The 24070-nt window shown below is 41.4% G+C and overlaps 1 protein-coding gene across 7 annotated transcripts in view; it reads right to left on the bottom strand.

The window, feature by feature from the left end:
• Nucleotides 1–24070, bottom strand: part of dnmt3bb.1 (DNA (cytosine-5-)-methyltransferase 3 beta, duplicate b.1) — a 284701-nt gene that overhangs the window by 62815 nt on the left and 197816 nt on the right. For all 7 annotated transcript variants that reach the window (XM_072556783.1, XM_072556785.1, XM_072556789.1 and 4 more), the window contains 3 exons: nt 15923–16007; nt 10528–10673; nt 10112–10202 (listed from right to left, as the gene is read on the bottom strand). In XM_072556783.1, the coding sequence (XP_072412884.1) occupies nt 10112–10202; nt 10528–10673; nt 15923–16007 (322 nt within the window). The remainder of the gene's footprint in view (nt 1–10111; nt 10203–10527; nt 10674–15922; nt 16008–24070) is intronic.

The raw sequence follows: 24070 nt of genomic DNA, 5'->3' as shown, positions 1-24070 counted from the left end.
GATGAATCGCCTGTGTATTCCCTTCAGCGCAATCACATCCTTTCTATATTGTGGTGACCAGAACTGCACACCGTACTCCAACTGTGGCCTAACCAAAGTTATGTACAGGTTCAATATAACCCTCCCATTCTTATAGTCTATGTCACAACTGATAAAGGTAAGTTTCCCGTATGCCTTCTTAACTACCCCATTAACCTGTCCTGCCGTCTTCAGGGATCTGTGGACAAGCACCCAAAGATCTTTCTGTTTTTCTCAGCTTCTGTCCTGCCATTCATTGAGTGTTTCCTTAGCATATTACTTCTATATACATTTAGAAGCAAACTGACTTATGAGCAATGGACAGCATAGTTGTGTGTGGTGGGAGGTCATGCCTCACTAACTTAATCGAGTTTTTTGAGGAAGTGACGAAGGTGATTGGTGAGGGAAAAGCAGTTGATGCTGACTACATGAAGTTCAGTAAAATCTTTGACAATGTCCCTTATGGCAGACTGGTACAAAAGATGAAGTCAAACTGTCAGGGGTGAGCTGATGAGATGGATACAGAACTGGCTTAATCATAGAAGATGAAGGGTAGAGGTGGAAGGATGCTTTTTGGAATGGAAGGTTGTGACTAGTGGTGTTCCACAGGGATCAGTGCTGGGACCTCTTCTGTTCATGGTCTATGTGAATGATTTGGAGGAAAATGTAGCTGGTCTAATTAATAACTTGTGGACAATACAAAGATTGATGGAGTTGCAAATAGTGAGAAGGATTGCCTGAGGATACAGCAGGATATAAATCAGTTGGAGACGCACATGCACAGAAATGGCAGATGGAGTTTAATCCAGGCAAATATGAGGTAATACATTTTGGAAGATCAAGTTCAGGTGGAAATTATAAGTGAATGGCAGAACTCTTAGGAGTATTGATACACTGAGGGATCTGGGTTGGAAGGTCCACAGATCACTGTAGGTGGCAGTGCACGTAGATAAGGTAACAAAAAACATATGTGGCATGCTTGCCCTCATTGGAAGGGACACAGTAATAAGGATAGGAGAAAGTGAGGACTGCAGATGCTGGAGTACCAGAGTTGAAAAATATGGTGCTAGAAAAACACAGCAGACCAGGCAGCCAGAAGGATGTGGATGCTTTGGAGAGGGTACAAAAAAGTTTTACCAGGATGTTGCCTGGTATGGGGGATATGAAGAAAGGTTGGATAGACTGGGTTCATTTTCAGTGGAATGAAGGGGGTTGAGGGGCAACCTAGTAGAAGTTTATAAGATTGTGAATGAAATGGATAGAGTGGAAAGTATGAGGCTTTTTCCCAGGGTGGACAGGTCAATTACTAGGGGACACAGGTTCAAGGTGGGAGGCGAGGGTGGGGGGAGTTTAAACTGTGTGCGAGGAAAGTTTTTCACACAAAGGGTGGTGAGTGCCTGGAACATGTTGCCAGAGGTGGTGGTGGAAGCAGACACAATCGCAGCATTAAAGAAAGACCTGGACGGATACATGAATATGAAGAGAATAAAGGGATACGGATCCTGTAAATGAAGACAGTTTTAGTATGGCAGGGCAAAGTATGTCAGCACAGTCTTGGAGGGCTAAAGGGCCTGTTCCTGTGCTGTTATTGTTGTTTGTTCTTCAAAAGTGCATGACCTCAGGGTTAAATTCTATCTGCCACTGATTTGCCCATTCGACCAATCTATTTATATTTTTCTGTAACCTAAGACCTTCTACCTCACTGTCACCCAGCTGGCCAATCTTTGTATCATCCACAAACCTACTCATCATTTCTCCCAAAACCTCATCTATGTTTTAATATATCACTATTTTATTTTCCTCCAAGTGGTAGTTCCTAACCCCTGTAGCTTTAATCTAGGAACTCCACATTAATTTGCAAATAATTAATTACTTCAGTTTTCTTGTTCCCCAGTTAGGTTAGTATTCCTTTGCTGAATAGTTTAATACGTTTTCTCCACCCTTTGCATACCTTCACTCCTGTTTCAGACTCTTTCCACCATTTGCAGATAATGTCAGCAATTCACAAACCATTTGTCTATTTTGCAAACGCTCATTTCTCTTTGCATACCCTCTGCCTTCTTTGAAGCTCCTTTACCCCAGATGCAGTCCTTTGCCCCCTCCAACTGCAGACCCTCCCTCCCCAACGGTAGTGCCTCTGGTGCGTTCTTCCCACTGCAGGCTCCTCTCTCTCCCCCAATGCCTCACAGCTCCTCTCTGCCTACTTTGCGGCCTCATTTTCCTCCATCCCCTCAGCCATGCTGCCTGATCCTTGGCCTAACTCCGCAGCCTCAAAGTCAGTGTCACTCTGAACTCTCCTCCCACCAGATTCACTTCCAATTCCCACCAATATTGTTGACAGCTGCTACTCATCTTGTTCTTCCAATCACAGCCTGGTTTTCTCATGTTCGGTCTGAATGTACTAGCAGCAAACATAGGAGAGACCAACCCATGACTGACAAAGCAGCTCCTTCCCTTTCCATTCTACCTGCAGAGGCTGATTGCTTGTCATGGAGATGGAATTTTCCCAGGTGATTTGTAGATTTCCAGGAACGGATTTACCCACACCCCCATGTATTTTGAGCACTGCAATGCAGTTAAATAAATTGGCTATACACAAAAATTTTTAAAGGGAACATTGTTCGAGACCAATTTCAACTTTGTCCTTGTTCATGATATCAATACCATTCACAATGTACTTGTAAAGAGTGATTTAGCAAACAAAGCAGCTCTACCAAGCACTCTCGATTTACAGTTTAGCATCTGCAAGAATCTAATCATAACTCTTAAGTCATTGATATTGAGAGACATTGTTGAATTTTATTAAATATTCATGGGGAAGGTATTATTTTAATAATTGAAGCAATGAAGAGAGAGAGATATATAAGGGGAAACAAAGTTAGTATAATTTATACTTGCTTTCCCATGAGGTTTCAGCTCAGGCTAATCCTCAAATATTTAAGTCCTGATTACATAAGATTCCAAAACACAAATAATTTCTGAAAACTCAATCATTCACAAATATGCATTCACAGTTTGCAGCATTCCACACTGAAAGAGAGAATTTCACCATTGGATAGCAGCCATTTAAATAAATCAGTTATGTAGATAACAATTGTAAATCTTCAGTCTGCCACTGAGGTCTTGCATATTGTCAGTTCATTGGAAAAAGTGTGGATGTTTCTGAGGACAACTTAGGGACATATTTACGGGGAGAATGCAGGTAAGTGGAGTTGAAATGCCCATCAGCCATGATTGAATGGCGGAGTGGACTCGATGGGCCGAATGGCCTTACTTCCACTCCTATGTCTTATGGTCTTATATTTCTTGCTACATTTACCTTTTGTTTTATCTTCTACAGTAAGTTACAACATTGGGAGGGCTGGCTTAAAGGCATTACTAAGCATCACAAAATGAAATAGAAGAATTAACTTTAGTCCAACAATACTCAACAACAATTTTACATTCTTTTGTTGTTCCTTTGCACTATTTAACTCAGATTCTCTCACAGACGAGATCTCCCAGTGACATCACTACAGATCTGTGCATCAACTAAACAGACAGAATAAAATAAAGCATGCGAGATTTGAAATATGCACTTGTTGTCTTAAACATAAAATAATGTGAAGTGAAAAAACTCCACGGAGGTTGGTTTTCTGGCACAAACTCACTCTTGATTTACCCATGTGCACAGTACACAGACTCTGATCAGCTGGCTCACAGCCAGTCCCTGGAGTGATGAGAATCCCTGATACTCCTGTTAACATCTGTCAGCCAGCACTCCCTGATTGGCCCAGGTTAACAGCCCCAATCAAAGATCTCATAGTCAATGAGATTCACCTAGCCAACCTCACTCCAATCACTGCATCACAAACCCCCCCCCAACCCCACCACACCATTCCAGGGATGTAGGCCTGTTCTGTTTCTCATAGCTTCTCCTGGGACATTTCACCCCAGGTCTAATTCGTCCGACTGATTCGGACATGAGCGGCATGTACCAGAACATAGCCTGTCCCTTGCACTGGGAGCATCTCTGAAGAAATTCTTCCTCTTCTTCAGGTGACAATTGTATCGAGGCTGTGACATCAGCTGCATCCATCTCAAACTCTGAGGTTTCTTTTATGCTCCATGGAAGGGGAGAACCCATGGTTTCTGATGGCCTTGCTGACTGTCCTGAAGGGGTGGGTGTGTTTTGCTCCTGCACTGTTTGAAAGGTAACAACTTTTATGTGATACACATGTTTGTTCAGGACTACCTCAGCTCCTGAACTTTATATGTCACAGGACCTGATCTCATGGTGATTTTGCCTTGTACCTACACAGGGCCATTTCTGTGGTTTCGACATCCCCTGAAGTAAATGGACTCTCTCATTTAGTGGAGGCATGTGGCTGACATTGGCATTCCTAATGCCACTTCACCCCTCAGTTTTAACCTGGTGTGGAGTCTTCTCCCTGCAGCAGCTATCCGTGTAGTTGCATGATGGATGGTCCTATAATCAAACAGGAACCAGGAGAGTAGTATTGAGTGAAGCTTTCGGCTATTTCTTTAAGCTTGCCTTCAATGTTTGGACTGCTTTTTCCACCAGGCCATTGGACAATGAATGGTATGGAGCTCTCGAAACATGCCGAATGCCATTTGACCTTAGGAAATATGTGAAATCCCTGCTGGTAAATGACGTCCCATTATCTATGATCAATACTCTGGGAGTCCGGGTCTTGTAAACAATGCTCGCAGCTTTCGAGTATCCCTGAATTTGACGAATGAACTCTGTGCACGTCCAACAACTTTGAATCCACAATGACCAAGAACATTGAGCCCATGAAAGGACCGGCATGGTCAACATGTAACTGAGTCCAGGGTTTACCCAGCCATTCCCACAAATATGGGGGGAGCTGCAACCACTAAGTTTTGTTCAGTTGGCACTCTGGGTACTGCCCCACCAATGCGGCTATGTCAGCATCCAACTGTAGCCACCAGACATACCTCCTTGCCAACATCTTCATTTTGGAAACCTCTGATAGAGTTCAGCCAGTGATTTTTATTTGGGACAATCACTCTTGCTCCTCATAATAAAACGCCATCCTCTCCAACAATCAGATCTTGCCAGGTCCAGAAAGATTTCAATTCTCATTGTGATGGCCCTGTTGTTTCCCCATCATGACCAGCTGTTTTAGTTTTGCCAGGATGGGATTTTTTGTGTCCACAGTTGGATATTGTCAGCGGTGGCCAGAAGGGTGTCTGGAAAGTTTAAAACCACAATGGATTCTTCTAGGGGCGGCACCACTGGTGATGTATCTGCCCCTGGGAGGAGGGTCAAGGCATCTGCATTTGCCACTTGACTACCCAGACGGTGTTCCAGCTTGTAATTGTACGCACTGAGAATAAAGGTCTGCTGAATTCAACCAGAAGCTATGGGCGGCATGGCCTTGGCTTCTCTATGTAATCCAAGCAGGGTTTTGAGGTCTGTTACTATTACAAATTTACCTCTGTAAAGGTACTGGTGAAACCTTTCACATCAAAGATAACTGCCAAACCTTCCTTCTCTATCTTGGTATATTTGCATTCAGCATCAGCCAAAATCCATGAAGCTTATGCTATCGTGTGTTCCTTTCTGTTGGGGCACTGGTGAGCCAACATGATGACGAAGCATCACATATCAGCACCGCATCCCGCGATGGGCCAACACCTTAGACAACAACAGCTGCTTTTCACTTCCCTAAAGGATACTTCTTGGCTGTATGACCATTTCCAAGGCTGACCTTTTATCAATAGTAGATGTGAAAGGTGCCAGGATGGAGGCTGGGCTACATAATAATTCACCAATCCAAGGAACGACCCAAACTCTGCTGCAGACATGATCAGCCACACTGATCATGTCAATCAGTCAATGAGTGTAACCCAGTCTTGTCGACTCTGTAGCCTATGTAGGTAATTTGGGATGCCTGCAACTCAGATTTTTCCATCCTAAAGTGTACCCCTGCCTTGGAGAAATGTTTAAGTACTATGACCAAGTTCCCTAAAAGCTCTTTGTTGGTGTTCCTGGTTATTAGCACATCACCTAGATAAATGGCGACCTGAAGGAACCCTCGTTAAGTATTCTCCATTGTCTGCTGGAAAATGGTACAGGCTGATGCTACCTCAAAAAAGTCTCATATTTTGATTCAAATCCTTATGGGTATTAATTGTGGCATACTTCATCGACTCCTCAGCTAGTTGCAATTGCAGGTACGCATGGTTCATGCTCAGCTTCGTGAAGGACAGACCTCCCCTGCCAGACTTGCATACAAGTCCTCTTTGCGAGGGTTTGGGTATTTACCAAGCTGCGAGAAGTGGTTTACCATTTGCTTAAAATCCACACAAAGGCAACCAACCTGTCAAGCTTCACAGTCAGTACGACCACTGCTGCCTATTCTGCAGACTATACTGGTTTGAGGATTCCTTCAATTTCTAGCCTCCTGATTTCTGTTTCTACTTTTGCCTGTAAGGCAAATGGGGTTGCGCCTTGCAGAATTGCTTTCTGGTCAATATGTAAGGTGGCCTTGACTCCTTTGACTTCACTCATGCAGCCATTTTCAATCAAAAAAATGTTCAGCCAATTAAGGTGAATCTTTCTCAACCAATTCTGCCCCATCAAGCTTGGGTCTGAGCCTTTTACTACAATCAGTGGTAACTGCAGTAACTGCTCCTCATTAGAGACCAGAACTGAAGTCATATCCTCAATGTGTAACAAGTCCCTCATATATATTCCAGTATGGCCGACGCCTTACACAAACTTAACATTTGGAGTCTAGAGCAAATCTTGACTGCTTCTGCAATCACTGATACAGCTGTGCTGGCACTGAACTCCAATAGAACTGATGACCACTTAACAGACGTTTATTTTGATTGGTTCTGATGTGGATGATGCTAAGCAATTTAACTATTTCAAACCACATTAATTGCACTCTTCAGGATACTGCCCTATGAGTTCTCTTACTCAAGTCAGACCTTTGTGGGACTCCTTTACTGTCTTTACATACCAGCAGCAACTACAATGGTGTCACAGCCTGGATCCTGAAGAACATTTTAGCCATTTGGCCAAGGTTCCATTTTGTTTTGGGGTTTTGCTATGGGCTGACCTCAGGTCTCTGCTCTGGATGTCCTGAGTGAGGCCATGCGAGTGCCTTCAATCAAGTGGCGTTCCCTAACCTCAGTTGGACAAGTGAGGGTGTCCACTTCCATTAGAATACCCTGTAGCTCGCATTCCCTACCTGTGCATTTTGTATTGACCCAGGAGGAGCATTTGCATGGTTACGTCATTAAGCCCAAACTCTCTCTCAATATCTCATTCGGGGTTAACCCAAAATCACATGCCTCTGCCACTCGCCTTAACCTCATCAAAAATCCCGATTAGGATTTCCCCTGGTTCTCGAAGTGCCAAATAAAACCATTAGTGCCTCAGAATTACAGGATGCTTGGATTCATAATATTCCTTAACTAAATCCATCAACTGTTGAAATGTTTTAGTTATCTGGTGCCTCAAGGAAAGTTAGGCTTCTAATAAACAAAAATGCTGCAGGTCTGCAAGCAGTCAGAAGAATTTTTCATTGCTTTTTATCTGCCCCAATGTCATATGCCCGGAAAAGAAAACGCATTCTTTCCACATGCTGGACCCAGTCTTGATGGCAGGATCGAACGTGTTAAGCTTCCCAAATAAAGGCATCTTGCTTACCCCAACTCAAAGATGACTGTTGTGAGCAAATTTTCTTCAGGATCGTACTGATCTCTCTCATCGCCAGTGAAATAACTTCACACAGCTGGTGTCCCGTCACCAAGTCACCCAATACCTATACGTGCACAGTGCATGAGCTCTGATCAGCTAGCTCACAGCCAGTCCCCAGAGTGAGAAGAATCCCTGAGATTCTTGTTTATATCTGTCAGCCAGGGCTCCCTGATTGGGGGCGTTGAGCTGAGCCAATCAGGGTACTCATAATCAATGAGATCCACCTGGCCAATCTCATTCCAATCTCTACTTGAAGACTTTCTCTAAAATGATTGTTGTTTCTTTTTACAATGTACAAATACAATATCAAAAATACAGACAGTTCAACATTAGATAAGTAATGATGTCACTATTTCTGTTCCAACGTGCTCCAGGGTGCAACATTCTGAAAACCTTTGATTGAGTTCCCATTTGCACTCAGATCGCTTCAGTTGGACATTTCCACTTTTACATAAGGGGCTACACTAAATTAGTGTACCAGTTAGAATTGTTAATGGTATTTAATTATGGATTCTGTTTGTTGTGAATGACTCTGCCAGGTGCAGCAATGAGCACACACTTGCAGGAACGCAGTGTTGTAATGCAACAACACTCCCCAGGGATAGTGTGGCATGCTGTCAATATGTTTTATGTTCATCTATCAATCACAAGTGTGTAGTTTCACTGCAAACTGTATGTATTTTTCCCAGTAATTTGGTAGCATTCTTCCTTTTATAAAAATAAAGTGGATTCTGAAATAATCAAACTGACTCCATCATTTACTTTTAAATTGCTTTTAAAAACTAATGACCAGTCTATGCAGGTGAGGCAGTCTGCACTGATATTATTTCACGTAGAGAGTGGTGATGTAAGCAATGCATGCACTGAAATTCTGATGCCTGTTATCACCAGCTGATGTCACCAGCCCCATCAGCACATGCTCCTGGCTATTTTTGCACTCTATAATTTCTCTGTTAATTGTATTAGTGTGGTGTGGTGAATGGCCCATCACAGTTTGAGTTTCCTGCCTGTGAGGTTTTCAACTCATTTTTGAGTTTGAGGATATTAGGACTTGGAAACAATTAGAGACAGATCAGAATATGACAATTGTTACCATGTTTTCTCCTGTTTCTTCTTTACCACTCCATCTACTACTAGTATTCTGTATCGTAGCTTGAAGTGAGTACTTTACATAAAGACCTATTTCAAAATAGTACAACATTATAAGCCCGTCCTCTGACAGAACTCAAGGCAACACATCTACTTGTGGATCACACCTGCCATTTTAAACGTTCTGCAGCATCAACCCTGGGTGGCATGGTGACATAGTCGTTAGCACTGCTGGCTCACAGCGCCAGGCACCTGCGTTCAATTACAGCCTTATGTGGAGTTTTCATGCTCCCCCTGCATTTGCCTGGGTTTCTGTCAGTGGCTCCAGTTTTCTCCCACAATACAAAGACGCATGGGTTGGGTGGATTGGCCATGCTAAGTTGTCTGATAGTGTCCGGGGATATGCAAGCTAAATTGGGATTAGCCATGGGCTAGGATGTGGGCCAGACTTGGATAGATGCTCTTTGGAGGGTTGATGCAGACCCAATGGGCTGAATTACTCTTTTCAGCACTGTAAGGATTCTAAGATCCTATGAATCTACTCCAAGAAAGTTTGACTCAAAGTAGTTAAAAAGTTTGCTATTTCCTGATTACACATCATTGTACTGCTTGTATCTAATTTAGTGGATTTAAATTATGCAAAGCCACTCTTTTGCTGAATATATTATTTTCACACTTTCATCTTGCATCTCACTACTTTCTTTGTATGTTTTTGCATTGCTCCATGTCCATTGCTTTAATATATTTCCTTATGTTTGTACAAGACAGGTTGCTGGATGACGTTTCACAATAATCAATTGGATGGAGGTGAGAAATGGTCAGCACATTAGAAATACACATATTGGTGAATAAACAGTGACCTAGTCAGCACTCAGACAACAGTCGTTAATGTGCAGAATTAACAAGAAACAAAAAACAAAAATCATCTAGTAAAAGCCTACGACACCAGAACACTGGACCTAACTTGAAGACCTGAACTCAAACTCCTTCCTTGACGAGATTCATTTTCAAACTTGGCAGGATCAACTGTACTATCTGGCCATCATGGGACCAATGAAGATGTTCATGATATGGAGTGAACAATCCCAATTCTTGGGAAGATGGAGGATCGTGTAAATGAATGGAGTTAACATTTGTAGGGAGGGATGAAAGAAATAAGGGATTAACACAAAATAAATGCCATCAAAGCTTTGATAGGTAGGACTTTAAGAATCATAAATGTGTTGGTTTGGCCTTACTTGAAAACAAATAAATAATTCCTACCATATAAACCCTTTCTTGCAGGGTTTACAATAGAAAGATCATTGCAAGGGCTTCCTCCAATCACCAAATCAAACGGGCCCCACTCCTGAATCTGAAATGAAAAGGCACAGTCGATTCCATATAAGATACCTGTCAAATTAACTTTAACTTTCTTCTTAAAATATGGAAATGGTAAATGCAGAATGATTTATTATTTACTGTCACATTTCACCATTATAGGCCTTACTGTATGCAGTTGTAGTTTGTGCTGTGACCGTTCCCATTCTCCACCCCTCCACATGAAATTACACATGAAATTGATGTACAACTATCAAATGGTACCCCATCAGATTAAAAAAACTTTGATTTTGCCATAACTGCATTATCAGCTCTGCTATTCTGTATCCTGGTCTCCCAATAACGTGTGTTTCTCTTACGTTTTGCCTGCTGATGTTCCTGACGTCATGCACGTACGTGATTTTTCCTTCATGCCGGACAGTTCCTACTGCAATCGAGTCTTCACATATTTCAGAGGCAACATATCTCTCTACTTTAAATCCCAGGTCCCTTAAAACTAAATAGCCTGCAGAACACAAGAGAAACACCAATTAACTGAGTACAGGTATAGGGATAGCAGTTTAAGTAATATTATTGGGTATTTTAATATATTGCCACAACAGAAGGACAGGAAATCCATTCTTAGGATGTGGGTGTCACTGACAAGATCAGCACTTTTTCCTAGCTGCTGGAGAAGATGATCTTGAATCTTGAAATGCTGCAGATATTGTGCGTGATACTCTGATAATGCGGACAGAAATCTATTTCAGGTTCCTTGAATCAATGATGTGGAAGCATCAGTGATGTATACCAAGGGTAGAGTGGTGAATAACTTAGTAAGAAGCTTGGTGATGTCCCTACTTCCAAGTAACTTGTCTTTCTAGGAGGTAGAAGTCACATGTTTTTGGGAGGTGCCGTTGAAGAGGCTCTGCTAAGTTGTACTTCTGTCAATTCATACATTGCTGTTGTGGTGTTATGTTGGTAGATGGACTGGATCTTTATGGAGTTGGTTCTCATCTTTGGTTCCCTTAATAAGAGCTTGGCATTTTTGGAAAGAAGGAAAATTAGAAACCAATGTTCCTAGACTCTTCTTGCTTTCTGACTAATGAGCACTTGTAGAAACATATGGGGTGTATTCCTTTTCAGGCTAGGAGTAATGTATATAGAACATAGAACATTACAGCGCAGTACAGGCCCTTCGGTCCTCCGTGTTGCGGGGACCTGTGAAAATAATCTGATGCCCATCTAACCAAAACCATTCCATTATTATCTGTATGTATGTCCAATGCCCATTTAAATGCCCTCAATGTCAACGAGTCTACAGCTGGTGCAGGGAGGCCGTTTCACGCCCCTACTACTCTGAGTGAAGAAACTACCCCTAATATCTGTCCTAAATCTATCACCCCTCAATTTAAAGCTATGTACCCTGTTAGCCTTCACCATCCAAGGAAAAAGGCTCTCAGTGTCCACCCTAGCTAACCCTCTAATTATCTTATTTGTCTTGATTAAGTCATCTTTCTTTTCTCCAACGAAAACAGCCTCAGTTCCCTCAGCCTTTCCTCCGAAGACCTTCCTTCCATACCAGGCAACATCCTAGTAAATCTCCTCACAACCTTTTCCAAAGCTTCCACATCCTTCCTATAATGCGGTGACCACAACTGCATGCAATATTCCAGGTGGGACCTTACTAGTGTCTTGTACAGCTGAAGCATGACCTTGTGGCTCTGAAAGTCAATCCTCCTACCAATAAATGCCAACACGCCATATACCTTCTTAACAACCTTACCAACCTGGGTGGTAACTTTAAGCGATTTATGCACCAGGACACAGAGATCTCTCTGTTCATCTACACTGCCAAGAATTTTACCATTAGCCCAGGACTCTGCATTCCTATTATTTCTTCCGAAGTGAACTAACTCACAATTTTCCGCATTAAACTCCATTTGCCACTTCTCAGCCCCACTCTGCATCTTGCTGATGCCCCTATGTAACCTACAACATCCTTTGGCACTCTGCCTATCTTAAAGTCATCTGCAAATTTACTAACCCATCCTTCTATGCCCACATCCAGATCATTGATAAAGATCACAAACAACAGTGGCCCCAAAACAGATCCTTGCAGCACACCACTGGTAACTGAGCTCCAGGATGAACATTTTCTGTCAACCACCACCCTCTGTCTTCTTTCAGCTAGCCAGTTCTAATATTGTCAAACAACCTAAAAGCAGAAAGAAGTAAAAATGCAGTACTAGTCAAAATGCTTATAGACAAAATGAATGGCAGCAAGAGCACAATTATTCTTTCCTCCCAACATAAAAATATATGTCAGAATTTAAAATAAAATGAAAATCAATACACAGGACCAAAGTTATGCAAGGCTGCGAAGAATTAAACTAAGCAGTAAGGAAAAAGAGTAACCACAGGATAAGCAAGGAGAATTGAGGAAGCTTAGAGGTGAGAAATTCAAAAGATTTGAGGTGATAGAAACAAGGGAAGCAGTACATTAATCCTCATTTATAATATATGGGGGCATGTATGGAATAGAATTGGGTGTTGAGAAAGAAAGAGAAGAAAATTCAGCGGACTATGTCCACAGCATTAATGGTCACAAACGAGGCAATGGAAACAGGAAGTGAAAAAAAATTCTATCTACATGCAAGACTTTTCTTGATTCTTGAATGGATTTTGTTACAGAGCTGTTAGAAGGGACTTCTAAGATGAAGAAGCATTGTCCATGCCAAAAATAGGCAAGGCTTCAGAGAGCTATCAGCTATTGAAAGAGAATGAAATGTCTTTGTCATTGAGACAAACATCAGAGGTTAGTTTTCACTTTCAATGCAAGAAACCTACATTGTGGGTCAGCTACCCATTACATGCATAGCCTTAAAGTCAGTTTAATATCTATGCTAAAAGTTAAAATTAACCTTCAAACATCTTGTAGACAGCTTTAGTAATGAAATAAACATGAGAGCTCAACTGATATCAAAACAGATAGCAAGGCTAAAAATGTTGATGGATAATTCAGATCTAAAAGCTTAAAAGGATAAGAGTAACTATTGACCTGGAGATGTGATGAACAAGAGAAAATTTCCAAGACAAAGCAAGGGAAAACGTTTCGAGATAATCACACAACAGAGGATATGCGAATGATATAATTAAGATCAGAAGTTCTATTGGAGTCCAGAATAAAAAGATAACATGGGAGAGTAGAACCAAATTAGAATAACTTCTACAGATGGAGAAAAATATTGATGAAGATTTGATTGCTGATTGACTGTTTGGTTCTAGAATTCAACTGGATTCAATTTAAAAAAAAGTAAAAATCCAGATGTTTCAATCAATTATTTAATCTAAAGAATGTTAGGTTACAGAGATTAAATTCATGACAATGACTTAATCATGAATATAGGTCATGTTGATAAACGCAGGTCAATTGGTTTTTAGCAGGTTTGTTGCATGAAGGGCCACACTTCAATTCTCTTTCACTCAATGAGCAAATTTCCAAAGGATATGGTTGGGCACCAACATTAAACATGAACTACAAAATAAATTTGAGGTATAAAGAAAACAGAGCTTCCTTGAACAAAAGAAAAATCAAAGCAATAAAATAATAATAAAAATGCATAATCAATAAAGATACCATAATAAAATGGCAAGGGGCAGAGCGAACCAGTAAAACATTTTTTTGCCTTTTCATTTGAGAAATAAAGCTGGAGACAGACAGACTAGGCCCCAAGTCATGATCCCCAGGGAAGGGTCACAGACAGGCTTACACACACATTAACACAAACATCGGCAATAAGTTTTCAATCTTCTCTAGATACACGGGTGGTGTCAGAGGATTGGAGAATTGCAATCGCTACATCCTTCTTCAAAAATGTAGTATAGATCGGCGCAGCAGTTACTGACCACTCATTATAATCTCACTGTTGAGGAGGACCTTCAGGAAACAATTATTTTGGATAGATTTAATAGGCACTTGGAAAAATGTGGATTAATTCAAGAGAGCTTGTTAAAAGGAAAAAAGTTTCTAAAATAGAAACTAGACATGGTATTACTAGAACAGATAGGACTTGAACCAAAACCTCCTGGTTCAGAGACAGGGACACTACCACTGTGCAACAAAATCCCTTTGTAAATAGTGTGGGATGATTTCAATCCACCAGCCTTTGGATTATAGGCTCAGCTTGCAATGTAGATATATTTTTCCATTTTTCAAAAAATATTGGGAAGCGCTCCTACACACAACTGAACATTTTTTTTCTTCCCATAACCAAATCATTCAAGATTTTATTTCATCTATTAACCACTACCAGTAAATCAACTGTGTTTTCCAACTGATTAATTCACATGCAAAACCTGTTAAGGGACGATGCAAACCAAGTCAGCTCAGAGAGTCTTGTCATCATTTCAGAAAGCTGTGAAATAGCCAATGGCACCATCTGGAGACTCACTCACTCTGACATACACACACTGTTGCAAGCACACACCCTCTCGCATTCATGCACTCTTCCTCTTGCATTTGTACACTGACTCTTACTCTTTTATGCATGGATTTTCTCTCAAGCACAGACATTCTCTCCCACACACACCCTGCCCCAGGACCACAGAACCTGCTCTACCATCTCAACTACAGTCTTTCAGTGTAGCTGCCTGTGGTCTAGCAAATTCCTCCACCCGAGTGTCTTCATGTTCAAATGGGCCTCTTTCTGCTTGCTTCCCCTTCCTCTCTCCACACTGCAATCCTGCATACTTACTGGCATGCACCAGCACTATGGAAACTGAAAACTGGTCGCTGCTACTTACCTTCCTGCTATGACCTGCTTATCGAAACACAGGCTGTTTCTCAGGCTCATGTATGCATAGGTCAACAAAAAAGGGGAAGTTTAAAGCAGACCGTGAGTAGAACAACAATTCTGCAACAAATCAAAAAATCCACTGACTTGTTCTCCCATGTATCTTTGACAAGGCCTGATGGGCTGCATACACAGCCTGCATGGGCCTTTCTCTGGCCTGCGGCAGCTTGGTGAAAAGGTCAGATTTCTAGCTTCCATTGAAACTTAATTTGTAGGTGTAAAATTACTTCCTACAACTCAGTTATGTTTTATGATGCTTACTGTTTAAAAGCTGTGCTTTTCAACTTTGGTCCACCTATATTTAGAGTAGCTATCAATATGAGGTGTGACCATGAATCTAACTTTTTAATGATTACTCCCTCACTTGTTTTTTATTCATTCATGGGATGAGGGTGTTGCTGACTAGGCCAGCATTTATTGCCCATCACTCAGAGGGCAGTTAAGAGTCAACCACATAGCTGTGGGTTTGGAGTCACACGTAGGCCAGACCAGGTAAGGATGGCAGTTTCCTTCTCTGTAGGACATTCATGAACCAGATGGGTTTTTCCTAATAATTGATAATGGCTTTGTGGTCATCATTAAACTTTTAATTCCAATTTACTGAATTCAAATTCCACCATCTGCCATGGCAGGATTTGAACCCAGGCGTTCAGATTGTTACCTGGGTCCCTGGATTAACAGTCCAGTGACAATACCACTGCCTCCCCACTTATGAGATTATCACCATTGCTGAAGTAACCTGCGTGGAAATCCTGTTTTCTGACATCTCCCTAAGGCTTCTGCCCAAGGTCTCCTCAATTTGAAGAAGTGCTGAGAAAATTCTTTTGCACATGAAGGAATAATTGGCAGTGGCTCATTGCAAAATCAACGTACACAGAAATTTGCATATTGCAATGTAAAAATATTCTTGACATTTTACCTGTTGCTATCCCATCAAAGAGTGACAGAACTTTGATTGGCCTTCTATGTTCAGCTGGTACTGCTGGGTAAATTTTAGGTGGGTCCTGGAATCAAGAAGAACAACTGAAAATCATTACTTACAGTTGTTTGGATACACAAATTCCAAACTTGTTTTTAAGAAACTAAAATCTAACACATCAATCACACCGTTAGGTTTAATCTAGCTAATAGTGGAATGGAGGTAAAGGAGGAAGTATAAAGATAAATTAAAGAATTGAGAAAAATACAGAATAAAAATTATGGAGAATTCTAACCATGCTGAATACTTCTATCTGATAGTCAGAAGAGTTGAGTTAGGAAAGGGGGTTTCTTGGAAGAACACAAGAAGAGTGCGACAATTGATGTTAATCTGCATATGGACTAGACAAATCACATGGGGAAAGATGACATGGAAGCGGAATTTCTAGAGTACATCAGGGATTGCTTCTTAGAGAACTACATTGCAGACCTACCCTGGAACGTTCTATTTAAATCTCAAAGTATATAATAAGGTAGGGCTCGAACAAGATCTTATACTTAAGGATCTTCTAAAGGATAGCGATCACAACATAACAGAACTTCAAATTCAGTTTGAAGGATAGCAACTTTAATTTCAAACCAGTCAAATAAGGGAACTACAGAGTTATGAAGGAAAGAATGTTTAAAGCTGACTGGAAAATAAACTAAGAGGAAAATGAGTGGATGAGCAGTGGCAGATATTTCAGCAAAAGATTTCTGGTCAAAACGAAGGGCTCAATGAGAAGGATGAACCATTGATGGATAACAAAGCTGGTTAACAAGAGTATTCAATCAAAAGCTAAGGCATACAAAGTGACAAAATCTAGTGATAAGCAGAAGATTGGGAATTTTTGGGGGTAAAAGGTAAAGTTGGCATTATCTGAGAGGACCATATCCTCTCAGGGCACTCTTTCATTAGTGGGATAGTGGTTTTACCTGAGGCTCACCACACCTTACGTGAAGGGACAGGTTGAGAAGGAGGTTCTTCATGGTATTGTCAGCCGGTGCAGGAATTGGACCCACATTGTTGGCACTATTTTGCATCACAAACGGAAACTTTAGCTTTCATCGTTGGGGGTGGGGGGGGGTATAAAAACAGCAATCTTGTTACAACAGTAAAGAGTGTTGGTGAGGTCGCATCTGCTATATTGTGTACAGTTTTAGTGCCTACATGTAAGAAAGTATGTACTCATCTTGGAGGCAGGTTAAAAGAAATTCAGTCAGCTGATTCCTGGGTGAAGGGGTTGACCTATTAAGAATGACTAAACAGGTTCAGCCTTACTTCATGAGAGTTTAGAAGAATGAGGGATGATCTTATTAAAATATACAAGATTCTAAGATGGCTTTGACAGGGTAGATGTTGAGAATGAGTGTGGAATCGTGAACTAGGTGATATAGTTAACCCGTCAGCGAGGCGGACCCAGCGACAATGAGATGGTGCCTAAAGAGTACTGACTCTGATGTTAGTGAGTCCGGCGTAAGTGATAGAGGGTTGGCAATACAGATGTTGGTCGGCCAGCTCAGGGCTCATGGCAAAGGTGGTGGAATGAAGATGCACTCTTTTTCAGCAATATAATTTTATTCATAAACTATTCAAAATGGCACTGGATTATGGCAACAGTTGAAGGTTTCACTGTATTTTAATATGTTTTGCATTGTAGAGTGGAAGTGACACTGAATCATCATTCATAGTTACAGAATATGCAGACATTCATGTAAGACTAAGATGTGAAGGAACTTTTTTTCTCTCAAGAAATAGTAAATGTGTGAAATTCTCTAGTCAAAAGAGTTGTGGAGGCTAAATTGCTGAAAGTATTTAAAGAGGAGGTGGATAGATTTTGAATTCTGGGAGCTGATAGTTGTGCTGAGCTGGCATGAAGGAGGAGTGAAGGCCTGGGGTGATTCAGCCATGATCTTGTTCTACGGCAGGGCAGATTTGAGAGCCCATATGGCCTACTCCAGCTCTTACTTTTCATGTTCTTATACACAGTGTGTGCAGATCTCCTTTTTAAACTCAACTACAAAAGAAAATTCCCAACAATGGAATATTCACACGTGGATCCAGAAATGGATTTGAACGAGGGCAGAAAAACTAAGTAAAAGTAGGGGAGCATCTAAATGACAGTCACCATAATGCAATGCACTTTTAAAACAATGGTAGAGAAGTGCATACATGTGATGAAAAACCATGTTGACAGGTAAAAGAAGAGCTGAATTTGAGGGGCTGAGAATACAACTGGGCGATTAATATTCGATATAGTTGCCTATCAATGTAGAATAGCAACAGAAAACATTTAAAGTAGTGTTCAGTGTGCAGGAAAAATATATTCTGTAAAATGAAAAGGAAAAAAAAACTTCACATGGCTAAATAGAACAATAAAAGAACAAATAAGGTTTAGGAAAGAGGCATTCATTAAATATTGGATAGCAAATGATTACAGAATAAGAGAGAATATGAAGCAATTAAGAAAGAAGGCAAAGAAGAACTAGAAAAGTAAATTATCAAGGAATAAAAATGATATGACTGCAAAGAGAGCATCACCAAGTCACCCTTTATTTACGAGTGCACAGCACACTGGCTGTTGTCAGCCAGCTCAGAGTCAGTCCTCAAATGAGAACATTCTAATAGAGTCATAGAGATGTACAGCATGGAAACAGACCCTTCGGTCCAACCCGTCCTTGCTGACCAGATATCCCAACCCAATCTAGTCCCACCGCCAGCACCCGGCCCATATCCCTCCAAACCCTTCCTATTCATATACCCATCCAAATGCCTCTTAAATATTGCAATTGTACCAGCTTTCACCACTTCCTCTGGCAGCTCATTCCATACCCGTACCACCCTCTGTGTGAAAAAGCTGCCCCTTAGGTCTCTTTTATATCTTTCCCCTCTCACCCTAAACCTATGCCCTCTAGCTCTGTACTCCCCAACCTGAGGGAAAAGACTTTGCCGATTTACCCTATCCATGCCTCTCATAATTTTGTATACCTCCATAAGGTCATCCGTCAGCTTCCGATGCTCCAGTGAAAACAGCCCCAGCCTGTTCAGCCTCTCCCTATAACTCAAATCCTCCAACCCTGGCAACATCCTTGTAAATCTTTTCTGAACCCTTACAAGTTTCACAACATCTTTCCAATAGGAAAGAGACCAGAATTGCACACAATATTCCAACAGTGCCTAACCAATATCATGTACAGCTGCAACATGCCCTCCCAACTGCTGTACTCCATGCTCTGACCAATAAAAGAAAGCATACCAAACGCTTTCTTCACTATCCTATCTACCTACAACTCCACTTTTAAGGAACTATGAACCTGCACTCCAAGATCTCTTTGTTCAACAACACTCCCTAGGACCTTAACATTAAGTGTATAAGTCCTGCTAAGATTTGCTTTCCCAAAATGCAGCACCTCACATTTATCTGAATTAAACTCCATCTGTCACTTCTCAGCCCATTGGCCCATCTGGTCAAGATCCTGTTGTAATCTGAGGTAACCCTCTTCGCTGTCCACAACACCTCAAATTTTGGTGTCATCTGCAAACTTAGTTAACTGTACCTCTTATGCTCACACCCAAATCATTCATGTAAATGACAAAACATATTGGACCCAGCACCGATCCTTGTGGCACTCCACTGGTCACAGGCCTCCAGTCTGAAAAGCAACCCTCCACCACCACCACCCTCTGTCTTCTACCTTTGAGCCAGTTCTGTATTCAAATGGCTAGTTCTCCCTGTATTCCATGAGATCTAACCTTGCTAATCAGTCTCCCATGGGGAACCCTGTCGAACACCTTACTGAAGTCCATATAGATCACATCTACCACTCTGCCCTCATCAATCTTCTTTGTTACTTCATCAAAAAACTCAATCAAGTTTGTGAGACATGATTTCCCACACACAAAGCCATGCTGACTATCCCGAATCAGTCCTTGCCTTTCCAAATACATGTACAACCTGTCCCTCAGGATTCCCTCCAACAACTTGCTCACCATCGATATCAGGCTCACTGGTCTATAGTTCCCTAGCTTGTCCTTACCACCCTTCTTAAACAGTGGCACCACGCTTGCCGATCTCCAGTCTTCTGGCATCTCACCTGTGACTATCGATGATTACAAATATCATTTGTAGAGGCCCAGCAATCACTTCTCTAGCTTCACACAGAGTTCTCGGGTATACCAGATCAGGTCCTGGTGATTTATCCACCTTTATCCTTTTCAAGGCATCCAGCACTTCCTCCTTTGTAATATGGATATTTTGCAAGATGTCACCATCTATTTCCCTACAGTCTATATCTTCCATATCCTTTTCTACAATAAATACTCAAGCAAAATACTGATTTAGTATCTCCACACAAAGGCCACCTTGCTGATCTTTGAGGGGCCCTATTCTCTCCCTAGTTACCCTTTTGTCCTTAATATATTTGTAAAAACCCTTTGGATTCTCCTTAATTCTATTTGCCAAAGCTATCTCATGTCCCTGTTTTGCCCTCCTGATTTCCCTCTTAAGTATACTCCTACTTCCTTTATACTCTTCTAAGGATTCACTCGATCTATCCTGTCTATACCTTACATATGCTTCTTAACCAAACTCTCAATTTCTTTAGTCATCCAGCACTCCCTATTCCTACCAGCCTTTCCTTTCACCCTGACAGGAATATGCTTTTTCTGGATTCTCGTTATCTCATTTCTGAAGGCATCCCATTTTCCAGCCATCCCTTTACCTGCGAACATCTGCCCCCAATCAGTTTTCGAACATTCTTGCCTAATACCGTCAAAATTGGCCTTACTCCAATTTAGAACTTCAAATTTTAGATCTGGCCCATCTGTTTCCATCACTATTTTAAATCTAATAGAATTATGGTCGCTACTGTGTTCCCCTACTGACAGCTCAGTCACCTGCCCGGCGTTATTTCTCAAGACTATAGTCATAAAGTCATAGAGATGTACAGCATGGAAACAGACCCTTTAGTCCAACCCCATCCATACAGACCAGATATCCCAACCCAATCTAGTCCCACCTGCCAGTACCTGGCCCATTTCCCTCCAAACCCTTCCTATTCATATACCCATCCAAATGCCTCTTAAATGTTGCAATTGTACCAGCCTCCACCACATCCTCTGGCAGCTCATTCTGTACCACCCTCTGCATGAAAAAGTTGCCTCTTAGGTCTCTTTTATATCTTTCCCCTCTCACCCTAAACCTATGCCCTCTAGTTCTGGACTCCCCGACCCCAGGGAAAAGACTTTGTCTATTTATCCTATCCATGACCCTCATAATTTTGTAAACCTCTATAAGGTCACCCCTCAGCCTCCGACGCTCCAGGGAAAATAGCCCCAGCCTGTTCAGCCTCTCCCTGTAGCTCAGATCTTCCAACCCTGGCAACATCCTTGTAAATCTTTTCTGAACCCTTTCAAGTTTCACAACATCTTTCCGATAGGAAGGAGACCAGAATTGCATGCAATATTCCAACAGTGGCCTAACCAATGTCCTGTATAGCCGCAACATGACCTCCCAACTCCTGTACTCCATGCTCTGACCAATAATGGAAAGCATACCAAACGCTTTCTTCACTATCCTATCTACCTGCGACTCCACTTTCAAGGAGCTATGAACCTGCACTCCAAGGTCTCTTTGTTCAGCAACACTCCCTAGGACTTACCATTAAGTGTATAAGTCCTGCTAAGATTTGCTTTCCCAAAATGCAGCACCTCGCATTTAGCTGAATTAAACTCCATCTGCCACTTCTCAGCCCATTGGCCCATCTGGTCCAGATCCTGTTGTAATCTGAGGTAACCCTCTTCACTGTACCTCTGATTTTGGTGTCATCTGCAAACTTACTAACTGTATCTCTTCTGCTCGCATCCAAATCATTTATGTAAATGACAAAAAGAGGGCCCAGCACTAATCCTTGTGGCACTCCACTGGTCACAGGCCTCCAGTTTGAAAAACAACCCTCCACCACCACCCTCTGTCATGTTGCACTTGCCACATTTTCTATTGACAAGGCCAGCTACAGTGCCTGTCTGAAATCCAGTTGGGCTTCAGCTCGTAGACACTTCTGCATTAATAAAACATACCAAACGGTCTATCAGCATCTCCTTCAGCATCAATCCAAAATCACATGCCTCTTTCAGTCATTGTTATCTTGTCAAAAATCCTGATATTAATTCCCTTGACCTCTTGAGAATTTTAACATCTAGTGCCTCTGGGAAAGTTTAGCCCCTCATAGCCGAGAATGCTGCATGTCCAAACACAATCAGAAGGATTACTCATTGCTTTTCATCTGCCCCAAAGTAATTTGCCCGGACAAAATATCACATTCTTTCCACATACTGGGCCCAGTCTTCAACAGCAGAGTCACATGAGTCAAGCTTCTGAGATAGAGGCATAATGCCAAAAATGCTTTACCCCAACTTCAAGATAGTAGTTGCAAGCGAATGTTCTTCAGACACACTGAAATAACTGCCCAGAGGCTGGGCCCCATCACCAAGTCACCCTTTCTTTACTAGGGCAGAATACACTGGCTATGGCCAGCCAGCTCAGAGTCAGTCCTCAACTGTAATGATTCTCATCTCCTGGTTATATTGGCCAGCCAAGGCTTTTCTGATTAGCCCAGGTTAACAATCCCAATCAAAAACCTCAGAGTCAATGAGGTCCACCTGGTCCCAATCACTACAATAAAACAAATTAGTAAAATATTTTACAATTAAAAAATGTCTATGATGGGAAAATGCCACTGAGGGCTAAATATGATAAGGTATTGATAGAGAAGTGACAGAAATATTAAATATTTTTGTTTCAGTATTTACAAAGAAGATAAAATTGGTGGACATGGCAATTAATGATGAAATCTCTAATGAGATAAGTGCATCTAAATTTTTAAAATAAAAGGTTGTATTGTACAAAATGGACAAACTCAAGAAGACAGAAGTTCTGGTCCAAATGGGGGCATCCCCATATTTTAAGAGTATCTAGGTTAATTAGATTAGATTAGATTAGATTACTTACAGTGTGGAAACAGGCCCTTCGGCCCAACAAGTCCACACTGCCCCGCCGAAGCGCAACCCACCCATACCCCTACATTTACCCCTTTTACCTAACACTACAGGCAATTTAGCATGGCCAATTCACCTGACCTGCACATCTTTGGACTGTGGGAGGAAACCGGAGCACCCGGAGGACACCCACACAGACATTCTCCCCACGGGGAGAATGTGCAAACTCCGGGAATTGAACCCGGGTCTCTGGTGCTGTGAGGCAGCAGTGCTAACCACTGTGCCACCGTGCCACCCACAATGCAGATGTATTACTATTAATATTTAGTTTATTACAAGAAGGTGCAGTGCCAGATGATTAGCAGGTAGCTAAATATAATCTATGTATTTGAGAAGGGGGACAGCGCATGCCTAGAAAACAGTCAGTCAGCTTAACATCAGTCAGAGTAAAAGTCAAGGAATCCTTACGAAATGAGAGAATGGAAGAACATCTAAAAATAAGAAAAAAAAGTTGACAGATTTCAAAAAAGAAAAAAATATGCTTGACCAAACTTATGGAATGTTTTCAGGAGGGAATAGAAAGAATAGACTAATGCATTAAATGCAACTTACCTGGATTTTCAAATAGCTTGCAATAAAGTGCCCCATAATAATACTAAAATAAAATGTCAAAGAATGTGTCATTGACACCAATTGGCAGGGTGGATTGTTCTCTCCATGATATAAAGAAGAGAACAGGAGGGTTTTTATTCAGAATGACAGCAGTTGGGAAAAAGTGTTCCACACACATCAGTATGGAACCACCTCAGACCACAATTTACATTATAATTTATATTTTTAAATTAAAAAACATTTCTAAATTTACACATAAGGGAAGAAGCTCTACACCATTGTTTCAAAACAGCTTACTTGATTGGCACTTCAACTGTTACCTGAAACCTTCATTTTCTCCACCAGCAGTGCACCATATCTGCAAGGTGCAGTATCCATAAATGTATTGCAAGGTCAAAAACAACAAATGTTTGAGAACACCAATATCTTCAAATACATGACCTTTCTTTTATCGTCACTGGGTCAAAATCCAAAAACTTCTTTACCAGAACTATGGGAACA

This window comes from Chiloscyllium punctatum, chromosome 37, assembly GCF_047496795.1.
Source record: "Chiloscyllium punctatum isolate Juve2018m chromosome 37, sChiPun1.3, whole genome shotgun sequence".
In the NCBI taxonomy this organism is placed as follows: Eukaryota; Metazoa; Chordata; class Chondrichthyes; order Orectolobiformes; family Hemiscylliidae; genus Chiloscyllium; species Chiloscyllium punctatum.
Note: the sequence above shows the minus strand (reverse complement) of the source record. Positions and strands in the feature narration are given on the sequence as shown.